We start from the raw sequence: 25,383 nt of genomic DNA on the forward strand, positions 1-25,383 counted from the left end.
TCTCCCATTTCATCTTCATCTACATCCTCATCCATTTCCATAATAATGTGCTCAAGGACATCGCCCTTGTATAGACCCTCTATATACTCCTTCCACCTTTCTGCTTTCCCTTCTTTGCTTAGAACTGGGTTTCCATCTGAGCTCTTGATATTCATACAAGTCGTTCTCTTATCTCCAAAGGTCTCTTTAATTTTCCTGCAGGTGGTATCTATCTTACCCCTAGTGAGATAGGCCTCTACATCCTTACATTTGTCCTCTAGCCATCCCTGCTTAGCCATTTTGCACTTCCTGTCGATCTCATTTTTGAGACGTTTGTATTCTTTTTTGCCTGCTTCACTTACTGCATTTTTATATTTTCTCCTTTCATCAATTAAATTCAATATTTCTTCTGTTACCCAAGGATTTCTACTAGCCCTCGTCTTTTTACCTACTTGATCCTCTGCTGCCTTCACTACTTCATCCCTCAAAGCTACCCATTCTTCCTCTACTGTATTTATTTCCCCCATTCCTGTCAATTGCTCCCTTATGCTCTCCCTGGATCTCTGTACAACCTCTGGTTCTTTTAGTTTATCCAGGTCCCATCTCCTTAAATTCCCACCTTTTTGCAGTTTCTTCAGTTTTAATCTACAGGTCATAACCAATAGATTGTGGTCAGAGTCCACATCTGCCCCTGGAAATGTCTTACAATTTAAAACCTGGTTCCTAAATCTCTGTCTTACCATTATATAATCTATCTGATACCTTTTAGTATCTCCAGGGTTCTTCCATGTATACAACCTTCTTTCATGATTCTTAAACCAAGTGTTAGTTATGATTATGTTGTGTTCTGTGCAAAATTCTACCAGGGGGCTTCCTCTTTCATTTCTTAGCCCCAATCCATATTCACCTACTATGTTTCCTTCTCTCCCTTTTCCTACACTCGAATTCCAGTCACCCATGACTATTAAATTTTCGTCTCCCTTCACAATCTGAATAATTTCTTTTATTTCATCATACATTTCTTCAATTTCTTCGTCATCTGCAGAGCTAGTTGGCATATAAACTTGTACTACTGTAGTAGGTGTGGGCTTCGTATCCATCTTGGCCACAATAATGCGTTCACTATGCTGTTTGTAGTAGCTTACCCGCATTCCTATTTTCCTATTCATTATTAAACCTACTCCTGCATTACCCCTATTTGATTTTGTGTTTATAACCCTGTAGTCACCTGACCAGAAGTCTTGTTCCTCCTGCCACCGAACTTCACTAATTCCCACTATATCTAACTTCAACCTATCCATTTCCCTTTTTAAATTTTCTAACCTACCTGCCCGATTAAGGGATCTGACATTCCACGCTCCGATCCGTCGAACACCAGTTTTCTTTCTCCTGATAACGACATCCTCTTGAGTAGTCCCCGCCCGGAGATCCGAATGGGGGACTATTTTACCTCCGGAATATTTTACCTAAGAGGACGCCATCATCATGTAATCATACAGTAAAGCTGCATGCCCTCGGGAAAAATTGTTCTATACGGGTGGTGTAAGTGATCTTCCCCTCATTTCCAGTCACAAACTATATTCATCTTCCCAGAGGAAAGAAGTAACAACCCTGAAAGCTAGAAAGGTTGTTTTTTTTTTTAAGTGCTGTTTTTCTCTCATACTTTATACAAGTCATTTCATAATTTTATAATGAGTACTGTCAGCTGTTCATATAATGGTAACATTAAAATCCTGTTAATTTGAACCTTAGTGTTAACATTAACTAGCAATTGCAGTCGTGAGTCGAAACATTATGTTTAATTATATTTATAGAAGGAGAAGCTAATAAAATATTTTTTTTACTTTGTATTTTTTTATTACCTTAGGATTTTCAGTTTTCTGCCTGATGTCTAGCAGCAACCTGTTAAAGACTTTCAATCAGAATGTGATATTCCATTCTGAATCGTAGGCAGGGATGTATAGCCTACATGGACATTGTTTTTACTTCCAGTATTTTGCAAGTTCACTTCACTGAACAGAGTAAAATTACCCCTATTATGAACAACAAATACTTTTAGGGAGTAAATATGTTACATGTAAGTGAAAGACTCCGAAGGGCTCTGAAAAGACTTTTGTAAGAAGCTGCGCTATCAATTTTACACAATAAGTTTACTCACATGGATAAAAAGTTTTGTTAACTTGCCACATCAGATTTGAATAAAATCGCAAGCTTTTCATAGCAGCCACCATCACCGTCACCAGTAATGGTACTGGTGTGGTGTACTGTAGCAGCACATTAAAAGTGAAACTTCCTGGCAGATTAAAACTGTGTGCCCGACCGAGACTCGAACTCGGGACCTTTGCCTTTCGCGGGCAAGTGCTCTACCATCTGAGCTACTGAAGAACGACTCACGCTCGGTACTCACAGCTTTACTTCTGCCAGTATCTCGTCTCCTACCTTCCAAACTTTACAGAAGCTCTCCTGCGAACCTTGCAGAACTAGCACTCCTGAAAGAAAGGATATAGCGGAGACATGGCTTAGCCACAGCCTGGGGGATGTTTCTCATTCTGGAAACATTAAAAGTGTTTCAATTGAATTGATTCTGCATTATTTCTCTTGCTCATGTTCTTGACATTAATGCTACCAAGTTGTGTTCTTGTACAGTAATTAGTTTCCATGTAATAACATGTTAAATATAGAAAGTTTAACTGTAACCAAGCAGTAGTTTTCTTTGATGACAATATCAGTTCCAGTGCAAAACTGAATTTCAAAATCTGTCTTGTGGGGTGAAAATCCATTACTGCTGCTATCTTGTGCTGACAATGAGATGACTTTCATAGAAATACTGAATTATTTCATTTGTAATACAGTTTCATAGTTTTTGTAGTTGCTCATGACTTTTACACTTGCGTGCAATATATGTAGCATCAGCATACAGAACTATCCTTGAATTTGGGGAGCAGTATTTTGTCATTTACATAAATCGACAAAAGAAAGTATCTCAGTACAAAGTCCTGGGTACCCTGTATTACATGTCAGTAATTTTAGATCCAGTGTATGCCACTCGCCATTCTTAAGAGTGAAAACTGATTTGTGTTAGATAAGGTTTTATTAAACTGTGAACAATTGTCAGCATTATTACCCAGCCGTTTTCCCAGAGTATTTACTATCTCTCTCTACAAGCAATTGATAGAGATTAGCTTTCCCATCTATAGCTTATCGCAGAAAGTTCAGTAACACCTTCAACATGTAAGGAATTGAGCACCAACTATTGGCACTTTTGCAACATCACCATAAGGTTTGATATCCCTACTGAAAGACGAGCAGAAATTTTTTGTTAATTGGTGCATAATAAGGTTCTTTTTTGGTATACCAGTGCTCAGTAATAACTGAAACATCTGGTTTATTAAAACATGCTATTATGTCCAAATCATTGTGCTTACTTCCTAGGCTCGTAAAGTTTTGGTAGATGATCTTTGTTCGCAGGAGGCTCGTAAAGTTTTGGAAGATGATCTTTGGTCGCAGGTTGCATTGTCACCACATGTTTTTTCTTTTTTTTGTTTGTAACCATAAATATCCTCATTAAGTAAATCAGATGTACTTGTCAAACTGGGAAGAGGACACAAAAAGGTCACACATGTACAAAATAATAAAAGGAAAGATTCAAAACGAGTTTCTTAAAGCAAAATGTAAAACTTAATTGTTTTTGGATATATTACTTACTTATATCCTTCATCCAAAAACTTAAGAAGGCTGTTAGTTTAGTGTCTTCAAGGCATAATGCTGTTTCACTGAGCATCGCAACAATCAAGCCTGAGATGATAGTGTACTATGAAGAAATTGATGCACTGGATGCGAAGTGCACTGTTTAGTCTACCCAGCAGGTGTTCCAGAAGATGGCCCTGCACTATTCTATAGCATCATGAATATTTGTGTGGTATATACATTAGTGATATATTCATCACTGACAGAAAATTTAATAATCACATTTTTCCTTCAAGTTTCTGAAATGGCAGTTGATGAGATCATATCTGAAGAGACAGCTATGAACCCACACTTTCAGCATGAAGTAGGATTACAATTACCAGAATTCTGAAATGTGGATCTAGTAAACCTAGAGTTGCTCTAGGAAAATAAGTAAGATGTGACATGTGTCCCAGATCAAAGATGAGAAAATGAAAGGTTGCTGTATTAGTTGTAGCACACAAATATGCAGTGACTAAGAAGTGTGAAATGACTGTGTTCAAAGCTATGTAGACTTGTTTAATTCCTGGTTTAAGTCATTCACATTATTTCGTTGCTGTGTTTCCTGCTGCCATCCATTAATACCAGAATGTCAACAACTACTTTGTTACTTCAAAATCTTCAACATGTTCACTGTGGCTGACACAAAGGTCAATAAGAGCTTTTAAGTGTCAGCTGCAGTGAATGTCCAAAACAAGAAAATTTTTGCTATTTAATTTAAAGTCCTATTCAGCTTCCTTTTTCAGGCGTGTTTATTTTTAAATATTAAAACTGATGAGAGTTTCATTACAAGGCCCCTAAATTTGAAATCTGGGTGACATCATCCCAGCACTGCAACAAAATATGCACCATACACAACAGGTTCAATGTAATCTCTCCTCTACACAAATTTGCACCTCAGATGTGTTATATGTCATATATATGTTATACATCATATAATACTACAGTTAATTTTCCATATATCTGAGCAAAACGAGTTATTGTGTGTCCATATTTATCTCATCTAGGCATTGCATCTTTCCCTTAACTTCAGTGTGCTTTACAATAAAATTTGTATGAAAAGTTTTCTGTGTAAATTACCTATTCTACAGCTAATGCTAGTGTAACCCAATGTGCCATTCAGGTGGGTTTACTGGTGTGTCAATATAATTGTCAGGTTTGGTTTGAAAGGGGTTCTTGAAATATATTCCCACATAAATTTTTATCTATTGTCGGTTGCAAAATATATTACACACTGTCAGTGCCATTTCAATGCAAAGATTTTAAATCATGCTGGGGAATATACCAATAACACAGTTGCAGCATACCTCAGAAATTTAATTTTAGTTGCTTGAACCAGTGACAATTACGGACCAAGTCTTGCACTGCCCTGTTTTGTGTATTAACCCGTTGGCTGGCATGAAGGTGCCGGTGGTCACAGCAGATTGCTCTGCCGGGGCCAGCACTGATCTCATGGTAACAACCACGTATCAGCAATTTTACACTTTAATCTTACCGAGGAAAAATATTTACTTATATTTGATATCGCTTACCATTTCAAGACAGTTTTTCGGTTTGCGGTATTTTTATTTAAATGACTACAAAGTTATTCATGAATTCAGTTTTAGATACATATTTAACATAATATATTTAACTGTGTAAAGGATAATTCCTGAAACAGTAATTAGCATTCTAGCTGTATCTTTTTAGCCAAGGCTGTACAGATGCATATACTTCACACTAGTTCCTAAACGACTGCTTAACACATTGGCTACCATGCTGCTGACAGCAGAGCAGCACACTTAATGCTGTATTCCAGACCCAATCATGTCAGGGCCAAGAAATGCAGAAGATAATCTCTCAGGGAGTACTATAATCTAATAATGTAAACTTATAACTAAAAAGGCCATTTCCAATTATGTCTACCAAGCAAATTATGCTTTGAGTCAGTGATTTCTTTTGCCATAACTGACTAGTGAACACGCATGCCATAGGATGGTGAATATTTATACTTTGCCTGTGAGAAGCAGCTACGCACATAGTCCAATTTATGTTGAAATTATCACCTGGGTATTTTAATTAAATTTGGTCTACTATAAGCAACATGATAAAGGAATCAAAAGAAAGACACATACAGATTTAATTTCTTTATTAACAATGCTCGGATTTCCACATCACCATGGAGGTACCAAGCTGGATGCGTTACTCGTTTTTTTACATGGCGAGTTTCCCCAGTAGGCCTATAAACCATGAAACAGACAAAAAAAGCTACTTCTCGTTGTGTTGTCTTCTCTTCCTTGGACTTTCACTTCAGAAACTCTGAAACATCCATTACAAAAACACATTACACCACGCACAAACCTGGATTCAGTCACTGCAATTCATATCTATTTTACTGTCAAAAATACTGACTATGAACAATGATTAATTGTGAACATTCAAAAGTTTTCAAATGTGCAGGTTACTGTTAGAATACAGTTACTACACAATTTTTGATCAGGAAAAAGTTACGATGATTGCAACTTAAATACCGAAGCCATTTGTTATGAGAATACGCCGTTACCACAAATAATCCACATAGATGCATTGAAAGAAACTTTACTGAGTAACATAATGCATCAGAATACTATAGGCACAAAGAATGAAATTTCTGTAGATTTACCATACATTTTACTTTTCTTGCGTATGATAAGATTACTAACGGAAGTTACTTACCGTCCATTGTCTGGAATATAAACTATCCTTTCTCGTCTGCAAACACGTCCTTTTGCAGCAAGTATTATCAATTTTTTTCCGTGATTGAAAAGCTTTAACGCACACAAATCCCGCCATCATACACAAATCCACAAGGCATCAGCATGCCATGTTCAAAGAATATCCGGGTTTCGAAAACTACCAGCGATATTGGCTTGCATAAGAGACGACGTCATGCCATGATATGACGTCATGATTCCTCGGGGCCCGCGAGACGCTTCTGTTGCAGACTGGCCTGCACGCGAAATTTGTTGCGAAAGATGTTTCGAATCGACTCGTAAGCAAAGATGTTATGTTCGTGCAGAATTGTATGTTTCAATGGTAGTCGTTGACAGTGTTTAGTAAACAAACAGTAAACACGGAAAAGTGGTTATGGCGGATAGAAATGAGAAGTTGCTGCTAGAGCTACTGAAACGACCAGGAAATGGTGAATGCGTTGACTGTGGGAGTAAAGGTACGCACGTTTAGAGATGTATGAGTTGTTAGTGCTACGAGTTAAAAGCGGAAATGATAATGTACCATGTTAAGTTACGCGTAATAATTTTATAAACGTTTTGTAACCAGAAGTTTAAGTATTAAACGTTTCTTCATCCGTGCTGTGAACAGTCAGTGCAAATGAAAGGACACTCTTCTTTACTGGACGTGTACGACTATGCTTATAATCGTGTTTCATATTATGTTCTATATGTTCACGAAACTCCCGGGTGTGGTGAGTAATGCGTTTTTACTTGTCTTCATGCTATCACCAACTCCTGCTAATAGAAAAAAGGAAACTGATACTACCGGTGCTTACGAAGTTTTATGAAACCAAGAAAATATTTAGTAGTAATTTGCATGTCACAACCCCCGTAATCATGCTACCTGTGGAGTCTTCACTTTCCAGCATTTTCTGTAGTTCCTCAAGAATTGATTAGAAGATTTTGTCATTGTCCAAGTTATTGCTAGATTGTAACTGACGAATATAAAAGTGTAGTTGCAGGAGCATGTGCTTAAACACTGCTGTTCCAGCAAGCTATCTTCATTACACCACTTGGTCTTCTGTTCCTACTGAAGTCTGGTGCCCAAGCACTGGTACTAGGATATTTAAACATGTCTTTATAATGAGAAATGTGTCAAGCAGCTAAACCCTCACCAACAGACCTTATATACTTACTGACTGTGACTGCAGAGCATTGTGGAAGGTGGTTGTAAAAAGTCACATTAAATTAGTGCAAGGAAACATCATGGGTTCCAAAATGCTACCAACAGTCCAGATAACATCATGACTGTACATACGGGGTTAAAAAGAATGGGGTATAATGGTTGAGCAGCTCCTGATAAGCCACACATTTCTGTAGCCAATGCTAAATGGTGCTTGAAGTGGACAGCGGATGACTTGAAATGAATGATTTGTAGTGACGAATCATGCTATGTAATAGGAAAGTCTGATAGAGGGGTTTGTGTTTGGCAAATGTATGCAGAATGTTGCATGCCAACATTATGTTATGGGGATGTTTTTTGTGGTTACGGTGTGGTCCTCTAATTGTGCTTAATAAAACGCTAAATGCAGAAAAATATGAACATATTTTAAAGCATTGTGAACTGTGTACAGCAGAGGAACAGTTCAGAGATGACAGTTGTTTGTATCAGCATGGCAACCCTGTCATAAAGCAGCATTGATGGGGCAGAGGTTTATGAACAATAACATTCCTGAAATTAAGTGGACTGCCCAGAACCCCAACCTGAACTCAGTGGAATACATTTTGAATGAGGTAGGATGTTGACTTCACTCCGTACCGTAGCATCCAGCATCACTACTTTCTCTGCTTTTAGTTCTTGAAGAAGAATAGGGTACCATTCCACTACCAACATTCTGACTCTTCACTAGTAGTTGCCGAGGTGCTCTTCATCATATGGGTCTAGTGTATATGTGAGGTTTGGCACTCAAGTAATAAATGATCCACTGCGGCTAGGTAACTTTGCATATCAGCAATTTTCCCATATTGTGGAGAAATTACAGAAATAAATAAACCACTTGTAAATATATATGCACTAAGTACAATGATGACACAGTGTGTGAAGTCAGTAAAGCAGTAAAGAAACACGTAAGAACAAGAAGTTTACAGGTGTAGATGAAATATACATCTGCATGCTGGAAAATGGAGCAAGGAAGGAAGACAATGCAGAAAGTATAGAAAACAGACAGTTTTCCTTATCTAATCACTGTCAAAAGTAATAGAATCAGTTATAAAAGACAAATTAACGCCCTATTTAAATGAGTACAAACTTCTAGGTGCATTACAGTTAGTGTTATGAAGTGTTAGAGGTACAGAATAAACCATAGTAGAATTTTCAAAAGTGATAGTTGATGCTTGTGGGAAGGATAAGTATATCACAGGCATATTGTTAGATCTCTCTAAGGCTTTCAGTAGTGTTGACTATAAAATTGTATTAAATAACTGAGAATCATTAAACAGAAGAGGTCTAGCTAAAGAAGTGTACCTAGCAGGTAGGATACAAAGAATAGACATAACACAGTCATCAAATAAGACTATGAACTTTTAGTGAAATACTTATAAAAAAGAAAATACATTATTATAGGAGCTCATCAGGGTTGCATATTAGTTTCCTACAATGCCAGTATCAATTCTGAGGCTTAAACCTTAGCAGTATCTGAGTTCACACCTTCAAAATTCTGTATAGGCCTATGTGAAATTTTTGATTTGTGCCATTATAGTTCCAGTACAATGACCTGGTGCTCTTATTTTGGATTACACTTATGAACTTCTCTCTTGTTGCTATAGACTTGGCATTCGATGACTTGGTCTTGGTTTTGCTTATCATTTATCCTACTGATCTACATCCATGTCTGCACTCTGCAAAACACCCTGAGGTGAGTGGCAGAGAATACGTCCCATTCACATATGGAGCATGAGAAGTATGAGTGAATGCCTCTGCACATGCAGGAATTATTCTAATCGTTTCCTCATGATTCCTCACTATGTGAGTGATATGTAGGTGGTTTTAGTATATTTCTAGAGTTATTATTTGAAGCTAGTTGTTGAAACTTTAGTAGACTTTCTCTGGATGGTTTACGTCTATCTTAAAGAGTCTTCCAGTTCAGTTCCTTCAGTATGTCTGTGTCACATTCCCATGGATTAAACAAATCTGTGACCATTCATCGTGCCCATCTCTGTATTCGATCAATATCCCTGTTAGTCCTATATTGTATGGGTCCCACACACTTGAGCAATAATCCAGAACTGCTCACCTGAGTGATTTGTAAGCAATCTCCTTTATAGATTAATTGAACTTCCCTAGTATTCTACCAATAAACTGAAGTCTACCATTTGCTTTACCCACGACTGAGCCTATGTGATCATTCCATTTCATATCCCTACAAAGTGTTACACCCAGGTATTTGTACAGGTTGGGTGATTCCAACAGTGTCTCATTGAGATTACAGTCAGAGGATACTACTTTTTTCATTTTGTGAAATGCAAAATTTTACATTTCTGAACATTTAGAGCAAGTTGCCAATCTATGTACCACAGTGAAATCTTATCAAGATCTGACTGAATACTTATGCAGCTTCATTATAGACAGCTACAGTATCTGCAAAAAAAACCTGATTTTACTATTAATATTGTCTGCAAGATCACTAAAATACAACATGAACAGCAAGGGTCCCAACACACTTTCCTGGGGCACACCCAAAGTTAGTTAACTACTTCTGATAATGACTCTCCATCCAAGATAACACGCTGTTTCCTCCCTACCAAAAAGTCCTCAATTCAGTTACAAATTTAAATTGATATCCCATATGGTCATACTTTTGACAGTAAGTGTAGGCGTGGTACTGAGTCAAATGCTTTTTGGAAATCAAGAAATACTACATCTGCCTGATTGCCTTGATCCAAAGCAAGTATGAGAAAAGCGCAAGTTGTGTTTCACAATGTCGGTGTTTTCAAAATCCATGCTGGTTGACATTGAGGAGGTCGGTATGTTTAAGATACCTCATTTTGCTTGAGCTCAGAATGTGTTGTAAGATTCTACAACAAATTGATATCAAGGATAGTGGATGGTAGTTTTGTGGATCTAGCTGGTCGACAGAAGTATCCAATCCCACCCGTCAGCTTTGACCCGTGATGTAAGGGTGTTCTGGTGTGTGACGTCAAGACGGCATGGAGTTTGGTTTGTGAGTGTGGCGTGTTTGTAGATGTCGTCGTGTTGTGGTTTGTTGTGCCCTCTGGTGGTATGTTAAGGGCTTTCGCTTGTGTGGTGTAATGGGCTCAGTTTGGTCTTGCTCATTATACAGAATTGTTCGAGTGTTAGCTGTGTTTGTAGTGGATTTTGTTTCAGTGAGTTAACGATTTAGTGGTTTTGTGTGAAGGTTAATTTAGTGTTGTCCGCTGTAGGTCATGTGGTAATTTTAGTAAATTAATCGGTTGTTGTTTTTGTTCAGGAATGGATATGAAGGATAAAATTAATAGTGCGCATCTGCGGGAAATGGTGGGAAACACTGCTTTGGAACTGATAAAGTTTTTACAGCTGTTTGGTTTAATTGCGGAGATCATGAAGTGCTCTATTTGTGGTGAAGAAATGAAGTTGGCTAAAGTTCCGGCATCTTGGAGCAGAGACGGTTATATGTGGCGCTGTCGAAAGGATAACATTTGGCGTTCCATACGGTGTGGTTCCTGGTTCGAGAAGCCTAGGTTGGGCATGCGCGAGATTGCACTGGTGACTTATTATTTTTATTATAGAGCCCCACACAGTTTTTGCACGCATGAGACTGGTGTGAGTGAGAGGAGTGTGCTTGATTGGTTTTCTTTTTGCCGTGAAGTGTGTTCTGAGTTTATTAAGTACAGGGGTACGTTTGGGGGCATACGGTTGTTGTGGAGGTGGATGAGTCACAGTTTGGGAAAAGGAAGTATAGGAGGTGTAAGTCTGTGGTTGGTGTCTGGGTGTGGGGGGCTGTTGTTCCGGGGGGGTGGGTGTTCTGAATGTGTTTTTAGGGTTGTGGAAGGGAGGTCTAAGGCGGAATTAGTGGGGTTAATTGAGGAGTACATAGAACCGTGGTCCATAGTAGTTTCAGATGCTTTTTCTTCATAGAGGGGGTTGGGTGAGAGGGGATTCAATCATTTAGTCATTAACCATAGCTTGGATTTCAAAAATTATGAGACAGGGGCTTGCACAAATACAATAGAGGGGATGTTGGGGGCTGTTAAGTCAGTTCTTGGGAGGGGGAAGAGGTGCTCTTCCAACCTTCAGTCTCATTTAGATGAGTACTGTTGGCAGAAGTGTGTCCCTGAGGACTATTGTGTTTTTTCGTTTTTTTTTTACGGGCTGTTAGTAAAATGTATAGGCCGAAAGTGGTTAGTTAGGGTGGTTTGGATGAGTGGGTGGGTGGCTGTGGCTCAGGGTGGGGTGGGTGGTTTATTTCGTGTTAGAGTGTTTGTGAGAGGGGGGGGGGGGGGAGGGAGTGTGTTGGTTTGTGTTTTAGTCGTGGAGGATCTATTTTGTTGAGTTGTAGTGTGTGATTGAGATATTTTTATGTTGCATTTGGTTTTTGTTTGTGGGTTTTTTATTTTGGGGTGAGGGGGGAGGTTGTTTTGGTTGGGGGGGGTGAGGTGTGGGTGGGTTGGGTCTTTTGGTTGAGTATTTTTTCATTGTGTGTGTGTGTGTGTGTGTGTGTGTGTGTGTGTGTGTGTGTGATTGTGGTGTCCAACCTAGTTTGTGGCACCGGAACTTTTTTGTGGTAAGTTTTTATTTTTTTGTTTTGTTTTTAGTGTATGTGTTGTGTGGTAGGAGTTGAGGGAAGTGTTTTATTGAAGTGTGTGGCTGTGAATGTTAGTATTGGTATTGGGATATGTTTTTGAGCTATATAGGTCAAGGGAAGTGTTTGATCCTAATTTATGGGATCGGTAGTTGCTGTTGAGCTATATAGGTCAAGGGAGGTGTTCAATCTCAATTTATGGGATCGGGAGCTGTTGTTGAGCTATATAGGTCAGGGTAAGTGTTCGATCCCAGTGTGTGGCTGTGAATGCTGGTATTAGAATTGGGAGATGTTTTTGAGCTATATAGGTCAAGGGAAGTGTTTGATCCCAATTTATGGGATCGGGAGCTGCTGTTGAGCTATATAGGTCGAGGGAACTGTCCGATTTCAGATGATATTGTGTTTTGTGATGCAGTTTTTTTTTCGTCATGTTGCGTGGTTTTGTATTGGGGTGGGTGTCTAAATTTGTTTATATTTAGTTTGCCTCCACCCAAAAACCCCCAATTTCCCGCACTTGTCCCGTTAGTGTCATTAGGCATTTTGTGGAATGTGTGTGTGTTTGTTTTTCGATGTATTTTCGTCTTTATAATGTGTACGTAAGGACTTTATATGTGCCATATTGAAATCGTGGTTTATGGTCGTTTCCGCCATATTTGTGACGTCATGGATCAAAGCAGACAGGTGGGATCGGACGCTTCCGTATTTCCGATCTAGCCTTGTTGTAGACGGGTGTGACCAGTGGCATTTTCAAAGGACTGAGCACAGTTTTGTGTTCAAGCGATCTACAATAGATTGTAGTTAGAAGAGGGGATAACTCACCCACAAATTCAATGTAGAATCTGACAGGAATTACATCAGGGCCTGGAGCTATAATGGCACACAATCAAAGGTTTCACATACGGAAAGTAAGGGGTGGCTTGAAGAGCTGCAGGATAATTTAAAGCCACTTGCTTAGGGCAGTACTTGGCTAACACTTGCTGGCTTGTCTACCTGAGCTCTGCATTTTGTGCTACCATGATTTGATTATTTCAGCCTGTGACTTATGCAGCTTTGGTGCTCTTCACAGGTCACTAAATGCAAGTGTTTCTGTCATGAATTATAGAAAATTGGTGGCAAGGAACATCATCAGATAGTTTTCAGTTCAATAAACTTTACCAACAGCCGTATACTTCAAGATATTTTATTTTATTCCGAAAGCAACCAGTTTCCACAATTCATTTTGCCATCTTCAGGTCCCTGCATAATAAGAGTATACCTGTAGTAATATAAGGGAATAAAAATCCAGTTTACAAGAAGTGACAGGTAATCATAATGCCGCTTAAGCTTAAAAATGATATTACTACATGTATACTCTTTTATTATGCAGGAGCCTGAAGATGACAAAATGAATTGCCGAAACTGGTTACTTTTGAAATAAAATAAAATATCTTAAAGTGTACAGCTGTTGGTAAAGTTTATTGAATTGAAAAGTACTTACCAGCCAATGTCCCCAGGCCATAATGGATCAACAGAGATCATCATATAGTGTCAGTAACATTTCCCGATTCGCTGTCCTCAACAAATCAAAGAAACCATTTATTCGTGGCGTTTCATACTGTCTTGTATTGCAAGTGCGATTTCTGATCCAGTTTGTCAGTGTGCTATCTTGCTTACTCCCAGTAGCCTTTTACACATATTGTTTCACAATTTACAGCCTCTTGCTGACTGAGTGAGGCAGCACTATGGTTAGCACACCAGACTCGCATTCAGGAGGATGGTGGTTCAAAGTCCCATGCAGCCATTCAGATGTAGGTTTTTAGTGATTTTCCTGAATCAAATAAGGCAAAATCCAGGGCAGTTCCAGTGAAAGGACACAACCCATTTCTTTGTTCAGTTCGAGCTTGTGCTCCATCTCTGATGACCTTGTTGTCAACAGGGTGTTAAACTCAAATCTTCCTTCCTTCCTCCTGCTCATTCCTATTTGCAAGACTTACAGCCATTATAATTTCATGTGTGAATCTTGCAATGTGTCTTATGCACAATATATAATTTATGATTATATTGTCAGGTTGATACCAGTTAAACAAGTTAATGTGAAAGCAGCATCATCTTCAGGCCCATCACTTGATGAGGTCCTACAAATAAGCAAGCATTTGAAATAGATACTTACACTGCTGGTAGTTACCAACAGCAACTAACATATTTGGACTATATGATTTCAGTTTATTAGAGTTCCAAATCAGTGACCAAGTAACATCAGTGTGTGTGTGTGTGTGTGTGTGCAGTAACCCCATTTAAGTGATTTGGAAAAATTTTACACTAGTCGTACACAGTTGTTTGAACACACTCTTGTGAGGAAAAGATATTAAGGTGCATATTACTTTAAAACCTTAAGGTTAGTAGTGCATCTACCAAGTGTGCATGATCCCATGTGCAGTGCATGGAGGGGCTCAAACAGATCTACAAATATTGTAGGAAATGGAGGGTGTTGTTGTTGTGGTCATCAGTCCTGAGACTGGTTTGATGCAGCTCTCCATACTAATCTATCCTGTGCAAGCGCCTTCATCTCCCAGTACCTACTGCAACCTACATTCTTCTGAATCTGCTTAGTGTATTCATCTCTATGATTTTTACCCTCCATGCTGCCCTCCAATGCTAAATTTGTGATCCCTTCATGCCTCAGGACATGTCCTACCAACTGATCCCTTCTTCTAGTCAAGTTGTGCCACAAACTTCTCTTCTCCCCAATCCTATTCAATCCCTCCTCATTAGTTACGCGATCTACCCACCTAATCTTCAACATTCTTCTGTAACACCACATTTTGAAAGCTTCTATTCTCTTCTTTTCCAAAATATTTATTGTCCATGTTTCACTTCCATACATGGCTACACTCCATACAAATACTTTCAGAAACGACTTCCTGACACTTAAATCTATACTCGATGTTAACAAGTTTCTCTTCTTCAGAAACGCTTTCCTTGCCATTGCCAGTCTACATTTTATATCCTCTCTACTTCGACCATCATCAGTTATTTTGCTCCCCAAATAGCAAACTCCTTTACTACTTTAAGTGTTTCATTTCCTAATCTAATTCCCTCAGCATCACCCGACTTAATTTGACTACATTCCATTATCCTCATTTTGCTTTTGTTTATGTTCATCTTATATCCTCCTTTCAAGACACTGTCCATTCCGTTCAACTGCTCTTCCAAGTCCTTTGCTGTCTCTGACAGAATTACAATGTCATCAGCGAACCTCAAAGTTTTTATTTCTTCTCCATGGATTTTAATACCTACTCCGAATTTTTCTTTTGTTTCCTTTACTGCTTGCTCAATATACAGATTGAATATCATCGGGGAGAGGCTACAACCCTGTCTCACTCCCTCCCCAACCAATGCTTCCCTTTCATGTCCCTCAACTCTTGTAACTGCCATCTGGTTTCTGTACAAATTGTAAATAGCCTTTCGCTACCTGTATTTTAGCCCTGCCATCTTTAGAATTTGAAAGAGAGTATTCCAGTCAACATTGTCAAAAGCTTTCTCTAAGTCTACAAATGCTAGAAACGTAGGTTTGCCTTTCCTTAATCTTTCTTCTAAGATAAGTCGTAAGGTCAGTATTGCCTCACGTGTTCCAACATTTCTACGGAATCCAAACTGATCTCCCCCGAGGTCAGCTTCTACCCGTTTTTCCATTCGTCTGTAAAGAATTCGCATTAGTATTTTGCAGCTGTGACTTATTAAACTGATAGTTCAGTAATTTTCACATCTGTAAATACCTGCTTTCTTTGGGATTGGAATTATTATATTCTTCTTGAAGTCTGAGGGTATTTCGCCTGTCTCGTACATCTTGCTCACCAGATGGTAGAGTTTTGTCAGGACTGACTCTCCCAAGGCCGTCAGTAGTTCTAATGGAATGTTGTCTACTCCCGGGGCCTTGTTTCGATTCAGGTCGTTCAGTGCTCTGTCAAACTCTTCACGCAGTATCGTATCTCCCATTTCATCTTCATCTACATCCTCTTCCATTTCCATAATATTGTCCTCAAGTACATCACCCTCTGTATCCTCCTTCCACCTTTCTGCTTTCCCCTCTTTGCTTGGAACTGGGTTTCCATCTGAGCTCTTGATATCCATACAAGTGGCTCTCTTTTCTCCAAAGGTCTCTTTAATTTTCCTGTAGACTGTATCTATCTTACCCCTAGTGAGATAAGCCTCTACATGCTTACATTTGTCCTCTAGCCATGCCTGCTTAGCCATTTTGCACTTCCTGTCAATCTCATTTTTGAGACGTTTGTATTCCTTTTTACCTGCTTCATTTACTGCATTTTTATATTTTCTCTTTTCATCAATTAAATTCAATATTTCTTCCGTTACCCAAGGATTTCTACTAGCCCTCGTCTCTTTACCTATTGGATCCTCTGCTGCCTTCACTACTTCATCCCTCAAAGCTACCCATTCGTCTTCTACTGAATTTCTTTCCCCCATTCCTGTCAATTGTTCCCTTATACTGTCCCCGAAACTCTGTACAACCCTGGTTTAGTCAGTTTATCCAGGTCCCATCTCCTTAAATTCCCACCTTTTTGCAATTTCTTCAGTTTTAATCTACAGTTCATAACCAATAGATTGTGGTCAGAGTCCACATCTGCCCCTGGAAATGTCTTACAATTTAAAACCTGGTTCCTAAATCTCTTTCTTACCATTATATAATCTATCTGATGCCCTTTAGGTTATCACACCCATATTGGCTGGCTACTGGGTGACGTCAATAGTTACTATTGAAAAAACCTAACAGATCAGTCCATATATGTGATGATTTTAAAGTGTTGATGTACATATAATCTAATCTTTTATTGATCTTTATTCATTATCATAACCAGAGGAGGTGCTCGCAAAGTTATTTCAGGGCCAGTATCCTCCAAAATCAATTTTGCAGATGATGTATAAATACGGTCATTTGCTTCTGGGAGTAGCAATTTTGCTTGCTATATTCCAAAGGTATCTTAATTGTTTCATTCAGACATCCTTAATTGTACTAATTATTTAGATGATGATTATGTGGTACCGAGGCCTACATGGGAATAAGAATTGTTTGACCACTGGCTGAACATTGGTTAAACTATCAGTTTCACAAGTGCACTTACTACCTAGGACACATCTTACTTAAAAAATGGTTCATGCCCATGGTGAAACATGTAGCTGCCTTAGACAATCTGTCAGTTTTGAGGAACAGAAAAGACTTACAGTTGTTCCTCAGTAAACTAAACTATTATGGCAAATATATCATGCATCATCCATGTCAACAAGCATTTCTGTAACTAAAAAGAATGTACGCAGTCAGCACCACACCTGGAAACATTTCCAACCATTAAGTGCATCACTCTAGCAACTAGTGCACACAGCACAGCATCAGGGTCATGCTGTTGCATATAAATGCAAGTGGTACAGAACAATCAATCATGTTTTTATTAGAACATCTCAACAGATGCACAGTGTAATTAATTCCAGATTGAATAAGAGGCACTGCCAATCATTCACAGGAGTTAAAAAGTCACTTGTATCTCTATAATGCAAAGTTCCACTTAATCATGGAAAATAATCCACTGCTTATTCTGTTTGGTCCCCATGAAAAAGCTCCCCAGATGAGCAGCATAGGGCCAGCAATGATGGGCCCTGTACATTAGCTATTACAATATTCATTACAGGTCCAACACACAGTGTGTAAGTGCAGACTTCCTATCCCTTCTACCAGTGGACCACAACAAAGAGTTCGACTTTTGTGAGGCTTAGTGCTTTACACATGATGGCAACTACACCAAACTGTAGACTAACTCTCAGTCATGAAAAATGAGGTAGGCTCAGCCACAAGGCAGGAACCAGTTATCTATAGGATAATGTCGTTTATCCAACAAGTGTGTTCATAGCAGCTACAACAAGGCACCACTCTACAGTACAAATATTATTTTACATCGTCACTTCAATACTGTGGATGGTGTCATTCCACTGATGAAACAAGAAGAAGAAGAAGAAGAAGAAGAAGAATGCCATTGCTCTGCTCCATATTCTCTCGTTTCTTCACACATGGCACTAGATGTCCAGAATGAAGGCACTAGCTTGTGAAAGAGGTCCAGAATCGACAAGACAGAAGGACATGCAGTCTGGTCCTGTCACACTGTGCCGAACACGACTGTGGCACATTGTTTCTCACCTTGGCATAAATTTGAGCAACCATGGGAGATATCATCTAGCTTTTGTCAGTTCTATTCAAAGAGCAGTGTGGTTACATATGGTTTACACACCCTCTAAGTTTTCATAAAAGGCTTGCTTGTCCAGCAAACTCAGCAACAGCCATAATCTGGGCACTGGTCTCGGTTTTTGCAATGGCCTCCAGGCTTATAGACAACAGTTCTGCCAACACAGTGGCACAGAACACATGACCATGCTCCCTTTCACCAAGCACTTAATTCAAAGATGGGGGGGGGGGGGGGGGGCATGGTAAATCACACTTAAGACTCAAAGTGGAACTCTGTACAAACCATGTCATCTGAGGATGCCATCACCAGCTTCCTTGATACCTATAGACATTGTGAGCCCACAGCTCGTACTGACAGGCACCTTACTGTCACGCAAGCCACCAAGTCTGGGCTGACACCACCAGCTGAGTTGTGGAGTGGCTTAAATACATCGTTACCAATTTCTGCGGCCGCCATCTTTTCAAAGTTGTGGCAGGATGGGAGTGGCTGGTGTGTTAGGATCCAGTTATGCCCATGACATCTATCACATACAGTGTCCCCACCTTGACCAATCAGCAACAAATGAACACAAGGTATCTGAGACATGTATAGTTTTGCCAGAGCATATAGGCCAACCCACCCCCACCGATTCCCACACCAATGCCTTTGCAGTGGTGGTGGTGCAACCCCAGACTCTAATGTGAGCCGCAGTGGGCCAAGAAAGGTATGATGGAGAGATAATGGGTGTCAAAGAAAATGTAACTCTGCCTACCATCCTGACTTTCCCAGCACCCATCCATCCATGTGTGGTCCCAAGCTACACACTGCAACCAGTGGATCACCCAGGGCCATCCTGCTCACCTGTACCAACACTAGCTGGTTCCATCTCTCACATTATCAGGCAGGAGGTGAAAGGTGAGGATATCAGCATCACTACTCCCCTCCCACACTGATGGTCCTTGTCATTTTCATCGCTATGTGCTGATTAAAAGGGTGAGGGATCTAGTATCCAATGATAGTATTGGAGATATAGGTCTTAATGGTATGAGGTTCCTATCCTTTGTCTTGTAGTGACTTCGAGTACTCACATGTTACTAGATATATTTTTTGTAAATAATTTAGGAGTACATTATTTACATTGTAAATTATTTAAATTCTGCTAGAACTTTCCTTGAAATAGGTCTTATTTTTGTTTATTGAGTTTCACTTGAGCTCCTATTTCATCTCTCACTCACAGAATTGTGATTTATGAAAGATGCCGCTGCACTTCATTCTAGCGAAGTTTTTAATCTCAAAAGCAGATGTAGATACAATAGTTTTAGCTAACACTGTTATTCAAACTATTTCCAGGAAAAATGAACAATTTTTAAGTGCTTACATTTTCTTGTTACAGGTCCAGAATGGGCGTCTTACAACATCGGAATATTTGTGTGTACTCGTTGTGCAGGAATTCACCGCAGTCTAGGAGCTCACATTTCAAAAATAAAACATTTAAAACTTGATAGGTGGGAAGACTGTCAAGTTGAAAGAATGAAGTCAGTGGGAAATATCACTGCCAAGGCAAAGTACGAAGAAAATGTACCTCCTTGTTATCGACGTCCAGTTGAAGGTGATCCACAGTGAGTTTATATGTGTAGCTTTATAGATGAACATACAACTAATAAATGGTTATTTATCACTAGCATGCTTGACTAACCAAATTACGTGGGCTGATTTGGTGTTACTCGCAATGATTAGTTACAGCTGTGTAATATTAGGCTACTGTGGCTCTAAAAACCCATTTCATCTTCATGGATAGTTTTCTTAGTGTTGGTTTGAAAGACTTCTAAGCACAGATGTTTGTGTTAAAATATAGCCTTCATTTCATACCACATTACAAAGTTAATGTCTTCTAATTTTGGCAACAGAAGAATAATGCAGTAGACTATTGTCAGCAAATGGTTGAATTTTATGGCTACTGTTTATTTGAAGAAAATACAGCAACAAAAATATCAGATATCTAAATTAATACCAATGAGAGACGTTGCTCATTATATGTCAGTGAATGCTGTCGAAAAAAGTACCCCTGCCAATTTTATAGATGTTTGCTGCAATTTGGTTGTTGGTTTCTTAACTTAAAATTGCTACATTGAATATTTTGGTTTGTGAAATGTGGGATGTCTAACATGTAACTTCCTGGCTGCCTGTGTTTCACATAATCATGGTTTCAAGACCAAGCAGGTATTCAGCTCTCTGTATGCAGTTTATTTCTCACTGTCAGCCTCCTTCTTTTTGCCTCTTCTGCATGGGTTTAAACATTAGTCAACAGTTAGGTAATTATATAATGAAGTCCATATAAATATTCCATGAAATGTTCAGAAAGAGTAGTGGGCCAGTATTTTAAATTTTAAACCAGGCTCTCATAAATGCAATAAATGTAGTTGTCAAGAACCTTCACAGAATTGATTGAAACTGTGTTTTATCATTGTGTCTTCTGTTTTCAGTCAATTATTTGGTTTATGATTTGGATAACAATTTTAGCTTAAAAACCCAGCAAACTGACCACATATATCGTACATGACTTGAGTGGTTAGACAGTATTCTATAGTAATTGTTGTAACACCATGGTATGTGACTTTGTATGCTGCACTATGTTGTTTTGAACTGTAATGAGTAATGATACAATTCCTGGTCAAACAAAATTGCCATACCTAATTCCTCCATGAATAAGCAACTTAACTCATTTTTGTGAACTTTCAACAAAACAGGGTAAATTTCTATTGTTGGCAGCATTACACAAAAGACTGGTGCTTATCCTTCCCATTTCTTGCAGATATATTGCACTCATTTGAATAGAGATAGGAAGATACTGGAACAGGAGGGGAAAATTGCTGCCCTTCAGGCTGAGTTAGACAAGGCCAGGGGAGATCTTGACAGGTTAAGGAGGGAGAAGGGTAAAGAGAGGTGGGAAGTGGCAACAGGCAACAGGAGGAACAGGCCTAGAACTTTGTCTGACAGCTTTATGGTGAATGTGGAAAATAGATTTGACCTGTTGCTTCAGTTAGAAGCTGGTGAGCCTCAAGCAGTTACAGGTGTAGACAGGGCACAACAAACTTTCAGCAGCAAATTGAAAAGTAAGAATGTAGGGAAATCAGTAAAGAGAAAGAAAGTGTTGTTGTTAGGTAGTTCCCATGGAAGAGGTGTTGGCCAACTCTTGCAGGATGAACTAGGATCAGAATACCAGGTCACCAATTTTTTTAAACCTAGTGCTGGTCTGGAGCAGGTGACAGAGGATTTAGGATCACTTTGCAAAGATTTCACTAAGGAAGACACCGTGGTTATAGTGGGTGGGGCAGGTAACAGTATTGACAGAGATCCTGGGTACAGCATAGAGTGTGACCTGGCGAAGATTGCATCAGCATCGAGGCATACCAGTGTTGAGTTTGTATCTGTTCTTGGGCGCCATGACCGACCTCATTTGAACTCTTCTGTCAAGAGAGTTAATTTGGAGCTGGAACGGCTGCTCATGTCGGGTGCGGGGTCACACATTGGTGTGGTTCATGTTGATTCTGTCAGTAGGTGGGATTATACTAGGCATGGCCTTCACCTCAACAGGAAGGGGAAGGGTAAATTGGCTGGGGAAATAGCAGGAAAGTTAAAGGGGGGAGGCACTGTCATGAGTGGTAAAATACCAGTGGTTATAGGATTCAGAAAAGACCCTTTTTTAGGGTAGGGAGGACAGAAAGAAAACAAATTTTAAGAGAGGTTAGAACTGAGACAAACCTTCAGTTTGAGAAAGAAATCAAAAAACATAATTCCAGCTTATTACATCAACATAAACAGCCATTGGTTAAGAATTTTCAACTGTCAGCAGATATTTTAACTCCATCCAATTTTAAGTCAGTCAATGTGAAATGTCAGCTATCTTTATTGCATCAAAATATTCGAGGACTGAGAAATAAAATTAATGAATTAACTATCTGCATAGATGAATTAGAGTCTTCAAACCCAGCTGACATAATCTGCCTCTCTGAACATCATGTGACCACTGGTATAGAACTTTTAAGTGTTACAGGGTTTAGGTTAGCATCTCACTATTGTAGATCAGAAATGGAGAAAGGAGGAGTTGCCACATTCATCAGGAACTGTCATAAATTTAAGAACATAGACATTCATAAATTTTGCCTAGAACAGCATATGGAAGCATGTGCAACAGAATTAGATTTTCACAAAAAATCTTTCATAATATTAAGTGTGTATCGAGCACCTGCAGGTAACTTTAATCTGTTTGTAAACCACCTTGAAGCTGTACTGGCCCATTTAACAACCAAAAACAAAGAAATAGTGGTTGCTGGTGATTTCAATGTAGATTTCCTTAAAGACTCTCCCAATAAGAACCTATTTGAGTTAGTAACACTATCATTCAACTTAATTCCCACAGTAAAGTTCCCCACTAGGATAACCACTTGCTCACAAACAGCCATTGATAATATCTTTATAGAAAAGTCAAATGAACAAAATTATATTACAAAACCAATAGTCAATGGCCTCTCAGACCATGACATGCAGTTCCTTCTGTTAAATGTTAATACTGAACAGGATATAAAATCTGTTAAATCTGAGCTCACGAGGGTAATCAGTAAGCCAAAAATTGATTATTTTAGGACACTCCTCAGAGACATTCACTGGACTGATGTTTACAGTGCTCATGGCATGAATGAAAAATATAACATTTTTGCTAATAAAGTGCTTACCTTATTTGAACACTGCTTTCCCCCAAAACTTACCAAGGTTAGAGCAAAGTCTACAAAGAAGCCATGGATTACTCGAGGAATAGGGGTATCTTGTAAAACAAAAAGAAAACTGTATCTGTCAATCCGAAACATTTCCAATGTTGATGCTATAGCACATTATAAGAAATACTGCAAAATATTAAAGACTGTAATACGGATGTCAAAGCAAATATATTACAAGGAAAAGATAGTCATATCAGATAACAAAATAAAGACAATATGGGATATAGTGAAGGAGGAGACCGGTAGAACCAGACATGAAGAGGAACAAATAGCATTAAGAGTAAATGATGCATTGGTGACAGATGTGTATAGTGTTGCAGAACTTTTTAACAAACATTTTATAACTGTTACTGAAAAGATGGGGTTGTCAGGTTCGGTAGATGCTGCTATGGATTACCTTAGACCAGACATTTCAAGTAACTTCCATAATATGAATTTGACCCTCACTACCCCAACAGAAATAATGTCCATCATAAAATCTTTAAAATCAAAAACATCTAGTGGGTATGATGAAATATCAACAAAGTTAATTAAAGAATGTGATTCTGAGCTAAGTAACATATTAAGCTATCTGTGTAACCAGTCGTTTATCAGTGGAATATTTCCCGAATGGCTGAAATATGCTGAAGTTAAGCCACTGTTTAAGAAGGGAGATAAAGAAATAGCATCAAATTTCCGTCCAATTTCACTGTTGCCAGCATTCTCAAAAATTTTCGAAAAAGTAATGTACAGTCGTCTTTATAACCATCTTATCTCAAATAACATACTGTCAAAGTCACAGTTTGGATTTCTAAAAGGTTCTGATATTGAGAAGGCTATCTACACTTACAGTGAAAATGTACTTAATTCATTAGACAAAAAATTGCAGGCAACTGGTATATTTTGTGATCTGTCAAAGGCATTTGACTGTGTAAATCACAATATCCTTTTAAGTAAACTAGAATATTATAGTGTAACAGGAAATGCTGCAAAATGGTTCAAATCTTATATCACTGGCAGGAAACAAAGGGTGTTATTAGGAAAGAGACATGTATCAAGCTATCAGGCATCATCCAACTGGGAACTAATTACATGTGGGGTCCCACAAGGTTCCATTTTGGGGCCCTTACTTTTTCTTGTGTATATCAATGACCTTTCATCAGTAACATTACCAGATGCCAAGTTTGTTTTGTTTGCTGATGATACAAACATTGCAATAAATAGCAAATCAAGTGTAGTCTTAGAAAGATCAGCCAATAAAATATTTGTAGACATTAATCACTGGTTCCTAGCCAATTCTTTGTCACTAAACTTTGAAAAAACACACTACATGCAGTTCAGAACTTGTAAGGGGTGTCCCAAGAGTATATGTCTAACATATGATGACAAGAAGATAGAAGAAGTGGACGGTGTTAAATTCTTGGGATTACAGCTTGATAATAAATTCAACTGGGAGGAGCACACCACAGAACTGCTGAAGCGTCTTAACAAATCTCTGTTTGCAATGCGAATTTTGTCAGACATAGGGGATATAAAAATGAAAAAGCTGGCATACTATGCTTACTTTCATTCCATAATGTCATATGGGATTATTTTCTGGGGTAACTCATCAAGCCAAGCTAAAGTTTTCCGGGCACAAAAACGTGCAGTAAGAATTATATGTGGTGTGAACTCAAGAACATCCTGCAGAAGCCTGTTTAGGGAACTAGGGATACTAACTACAGCTTCCCAATATATTTATTCCTTAATGAAATTTGTCATTAAAAATATATCACTTTTTCAAACCAACAGCTCAATTCATGGAATCAATACTAGAAATAAGAATAATCTTCACAAGGATTTAAAGTCACTTAGTCTTGTACAAAAAGGTGTGCATTATTCAGGAACACACATTTTCAATAACTTGCCAGCAGCCATAAAAAGCTTAACAACCAATGAAATTCAGTTTAAGAGAAGCCTAAAGGATTTATTGGTGGCCAACTCCTTCTACTCCATTGATGAATTTCTGAGGAAAACCAACTGATTTGTATATAAGTACAACATAACTTCTGCACAATTTCAGTGCAGTAATGTGTTCACTGAAAATTTGTGTGTGTGTGTGTGTGTGTGTGTGTGTGTGTGTAAGTATAATCTAACTTCTGCACCATTTCAGTGCAGTAATGTGTTCATTGTAAATAAGTATTACAGTAGTTGTATTACATGTTTCTTACCTTATAAATAAATAAAAAAC

At 38.6% G+C, this 25,383-nt stretch overlaps 1 protein-coding gene across 1 annotated transcript in view; it reads left to right on the forward strand.

Moving 5' to 3' along the window:
- Nucleotides 1–6,784: 6,784 nt before the first annotated feature.
- Nucleotides 6,785–25,383, forward strand: part of LOC126473162 (arf-GAP with dual PH domain-containing protein 1-like) — a 140,446-nt gene continuing 121,847 nt past the window's right edge. Inside the window, exons 1-2 of the mRNA XM_050100029.1 lie at nucleotides 6,785–6,892; nucleotides 19,793–20,018. Of these exons, the coding sequence (XP_049955986.1) occupies nucleotides 6,811–6,892; nucleotides 19,793–20,018 (308 nt within the window). The 5' untranslated portion in view covers nucleotides 6,785–6,810. The remainder of the gene's footprint in view (nucleotides 6,893–19,792; nucleotides 20,019–25,383) is intronic.

This window comes from Schistocerca serialis, chromosome 4, assembly GCF_023864345.2.
Source record: "Schistocerca serialis cubense isolate TAMUIC-IGC-003099 chromosome 4, iqSchSeri2.2, whole genome shotgun sequence".
Lineage (NCBI taxonomy): Eukaryota > Metazoa > Arthropoda > Insecta > Orthoptera > Acrididae > Schistocerca > Schistocerca serialis.